Source organism: Leucopleurus acutus (genome assembly GCF_964270905.1).
Source record: "Leucopleurus acutus genome assembly, chromosome: X".
Lineage (NCBI taxonomy): Eukaryota > Metazoa > Chordata > Mammalia > Artiodactyla > Delphinidae > Leucopleurus > Leucopleurus acutus.
The window spans coordinates 124,300,987-124,304,911 of record NC_139148.1 but is presented as its reverse complement, the minus strand read 5'-3'; the positions used below and the strand labels follow the sequence as shown (position 1 = coordinate 124,304,911).

At 51.1% G+C, this 3,925-nt stretch overlaps 1 protein-coding gene across 1 annotated transcript; it reads right to left on the bottom strand.

Moving 5' to 3' along the window:
- Positions 1-439: 439 nt before the first annotated feature.
- On the bottom strand, positions 440-2,977 carry SLITRK2 (SLIT and NTRK like family member 2; the record flags this gene model as incomplete). Its single annotated transcript, XM_082864046.1, has 1 exon — positions 440-2,977. One exon carries the CDS (start codon positions 2,975-2,977, stop codon positions 440-442), a length of 2,538 nt encoding a protein of 845 aa, XP_082720172.1.
- Positions 2,978-3,925: the final 948 nt, after the last annotated feature.

The window sequence follows — 3,925 nt, the reverse complement described above, 5'->3', positions numbered from 1 at the left end:
AGTCTCAAAAGATCTTTGGAGATCTTCTACAAAATACACTAAATATCCATTTTCATTTGAAAAGTTTGCTTACTCTTTCTTCATTCACTATAATCTCCTCTTCCCATTCCCACACTGGAAAAATAAAAGAAGAAAAAGGAAACAAAACCATAAACAAAATATATGAAAAAAATGCACTGTAGAAACATTCATGTTCAATGATGATTCCTAAGGAGAGAAGGAAAAAAAAGGTGGGGGAGGGAGGAGAGCAAGAGAGAAATAATTTAAAGGAAAACTTGAAAAAGCAGTATCATTGCTTCACCCCATCCCCGAAACATCTTCAAAGTCCCCCATTGAGGCTGGGAAAGGGAGAACACAAACACACACGAAAGCAAATGCAGTGCTTCCAACAGTTTGGAGCAGCATCCTTTGATGCCAGAGGGTTGTAAATGATTTCCCTTCACAGCTGACTGATTGCAGTTTGTTTTTCCAGAACTTCGAGGTAGTCTGGTTCTGATTGCGGCTTAGCTTGCAGTAAAGGGTGGTCTGGTTTTGACTGCCCCACAAAGCATTTCCTGGGAGTTCCATATAAAACGGTTTTATTGATTCTGTCTTGGTTTTGGCGTCGAGATTCATACGAAGGGGCGAACTGCCTTTTAGGTAAGGTACAAAAGTTATAGTGGACGAGTCCTGCACTGGGGAGTTCCTTGACGCGCTCAGCGATATTCTGATACAGCAGCTCGGGCTCTCTTGGGGTGGCTTGCTTTTCTAGCAACTCGGTGGCACTTATAGTGTAAGCAAGTGTGGCTGGCTCTTCTTTCTTCTCCTCCAGGTTGCTGTAACTGAATTCTTGCAGGTTTCGGTAATAGGCCACTGGGTCTCCTTCCTTCTGCATGTAGATGGGGTTTTGGCACATCTGACCCACAGGTGGGGGGATGTAGTTATAGACGTGGCCGTCTGCTTTATCCTGAGTCTCAGTGTTATAAGACCCATACTGTAACTGGAAGGAACTTACATCTAAGTTGTTGGCACTCCTGGGAACACTTGGCACTCCCTTTCGGCGTTTCAGGACAAAGACGAATAGGCCAGCCCCAAAGCAGACAGATAAGATAAAGACAACCAGCAATCCTAAAATTAAGACAGAAAGTGGAACTTCAGTGTGTAGTTCAGGATAGGAACTGGGAGACACACTAAGTGAGCGAGGTGTGTCTGTGTTGTGATTCATTGACAAAATGGTTCCATCTGACAAGTTTGGACCGTCTGGACAAATAGCCTCCCTGCCCAGAAACTTCAGGATCTCCCCAGCGTGCTTAGCGGGAGATTCACAGGTCACCTCATTGATGATGACAGGGGAGTTGGCATGCTCTGTCCAGTCCTTTAGTCCCATGATGTCACAGGTGCAGTCCCACGGGTTCTCTTGCAGATCTATCTGGATAAAAGCCGGAAGCTGATCCAGAACCCCTTTCACAGGCAGGTGAGAAAAATGGTTGTTTCTCAGATTCAGCCTGGTGAGGGCCGTGCCCCCAAATATATTATCAGGTAAGGACCGCAGCAGGTTGTTATTCAGAAACAGTAGCTGTAGGTTAATCAAAGCATCAAAGGTCAGCGGCTTAATTTCCTTAATGACATTATACTCTAAATAGAGATACTGCAAGCTCTGCAGTCCATCAAACATAGCCGGATATAGCACTTCAAGGTAATTGCCATTCAGATAAAGTCTGCGTAAACTGGTCAGGTTTGTGAAGGCACCTTCCTGAATGACTGCAATCCTATTGTTTCCTAAATGCAATAGATCCAAAGAACTGTATTCTAAGAGGTCGTTCTTATAGACAGTTTGAAGATAGTTCCCTGTTAGGTAGAGTTTCTTTGGACTGGTAGGTTTAGGCTGCAGGTCGGAGATATTAGTGAACTTCCTTTCTTGGCAGTTGACATTTAGACCGTTGTCTGAACTCTGAGAGGTGCAGACACAGCTACTGGGGCAGGTGAGGGGCACCGGGGACTTGGTCTGGTACACCATGATGGGTCCAAAGCTCTGCCTGTCTTTCGACACTGTGACCCGGGGAGTTGGGCGATTTCTCATTTTGGGTGGCCGGCTCGCTTTTGCAGCCCTGGTTGGGTTGAGAGCCGGATTCATTGTAGGTGACAGCCTTTGGACATGTGTGTCAGCGTGGCCGCCCCTCTGACCGGAGTCACCGGTACTTTTTCTGGGACAGAGGTCTTGCCTGGTCAGCTGGGTCACGTCTTTCCCATGCAATCTGAAGGGAGTTTCACAGACAATCTCCCCCACAAAAACAGTTATGGTGTCCAGCCAAGCCTTGAGAGGAAGTAAGTCACAAGTGCAATTCCACGGGTTTTCCTCCAGCTGAATCTCCATGATGCCTCCGATATGCTCCAGGACGCCGGCAAAAGGCATCACTTTCAGCCGGTTCCCTCGCAGGTCTAAGTGGGTCAGCAGGACGAAGCGGAACACATTGCTGGGCAGAGACAGCAGAAGGTTGTCATTCAGGATGAGCACTTTGAGCTTGTTCAGTTTGCTGAAGGCCCCCGCCTCGATGGCACTGATGTAATTGTAGTCGGCCTGGAGGTACTCGAGGCTCTCGAGGCCCAGGAAGGTGTCCTCCCTCAGTACTTCGAGCTTGTTGTTGTTGAGGTGCAGCCTCTTGAGGGTTTTCAGGCCGCTGAACGCCCCGGTTCGGATCTCCTGCAGCCCGTTGTTACCCAGGTGGAGAGTAACCGCGTTGGAGTAATTGACGAACTCGTTGGGGTACAGTCTCGTCAGGAGGTTGCCATTGAGGAAAAGCTGATAGATTCGATACTGGGGGGGCTGGAGCAGGCTGACAGTTGTAAATCCTTTGTTTTCGCAGTTAATATTCAGTACGTTTTCCTTCTCTTCGCACAGGCAGCGGATCTTGCAAATGTCTTTGGCAGTTTTGCGACTCTCGGTCTGTAAGATCCCGGCCACGGTTAACACACTGAGGAACCAAACGCCGCTCAGCATCTTTAGGCACCGTCGGTGTCAGCTCAGGTACCTACAGGCAAAACTTGGGGAGGGGGGCAGGAGAGAGCGGGATGCGGGGGAGAAAGAAACACGGAAGCCCGATTAAAATGGCAAAGCGAGGGGGCGGAGTGGGACGGAGGAAGAATGCGGGGAGTGGACAGCACGGCAGAATGAAATCACTGCGTTTTTCAAAGCGCTTTCTGCTCTTCTCCCCTCCCCCGCAGCCCACCCACACACGCGTCCCGGAACACACGCTTGCACCTGATTTCCCGGCGGGTCGCAGCCAGCCGCGGAGTCATTAGTAACCGAGTTGTCCTACTAAATCCAGCCCATCTCCTCCTCCTCCTCCCCTGGGGTATCTTGAAGAGATCTCGGGCGGCTAGCCCGTCCTGGGCTCCCAGCAGAAATTGCTTTACTTTTTTTTTTTTTAACTGCGCAAAAAGGGGGTGGGAAAATCAGGGGACTGGCGGCGGGGGAAGGGAGAGGGTGGAAGAGCAAAGACAGCGCGCGGTGGGGGTTACTCACACATCAGGAGAAGACGGGACCCCTCTCCTCTGCAGTCCGCCGGTAGTTTAGCATCTTCGGAAAGAGAGGGAGAGCAAGGTAAAAGGAGACGCCGCTTACGGAAGGATGCCCTGCTTTCTGTCGGTGGATTAAATTTTGCTGGGGGGTGCGCACTGATTAGGAATCCGGCAGGCGGCAAGAGAAGAAGAGGAGGGTTGGAGCGGCGGGAAGCTGAGCCCACGGGGATCCGGGGGTTCGACTGAGCAGGGAGGTCGCGAAGCCTGCCGGCTGGGGCGGCGGGCGGCGGAGACGACCGAGACTGGGCGCGCACTTCCAATCCGGCGGCAGGGGCACCAGTGCGCCCGGCAGTTTGAATTTGAGAGGCTTTGCAGGTTCCGCGGGACCGGGCTGGGGTGACGTCACGGGGGGAGGGGGCAGGCTGGG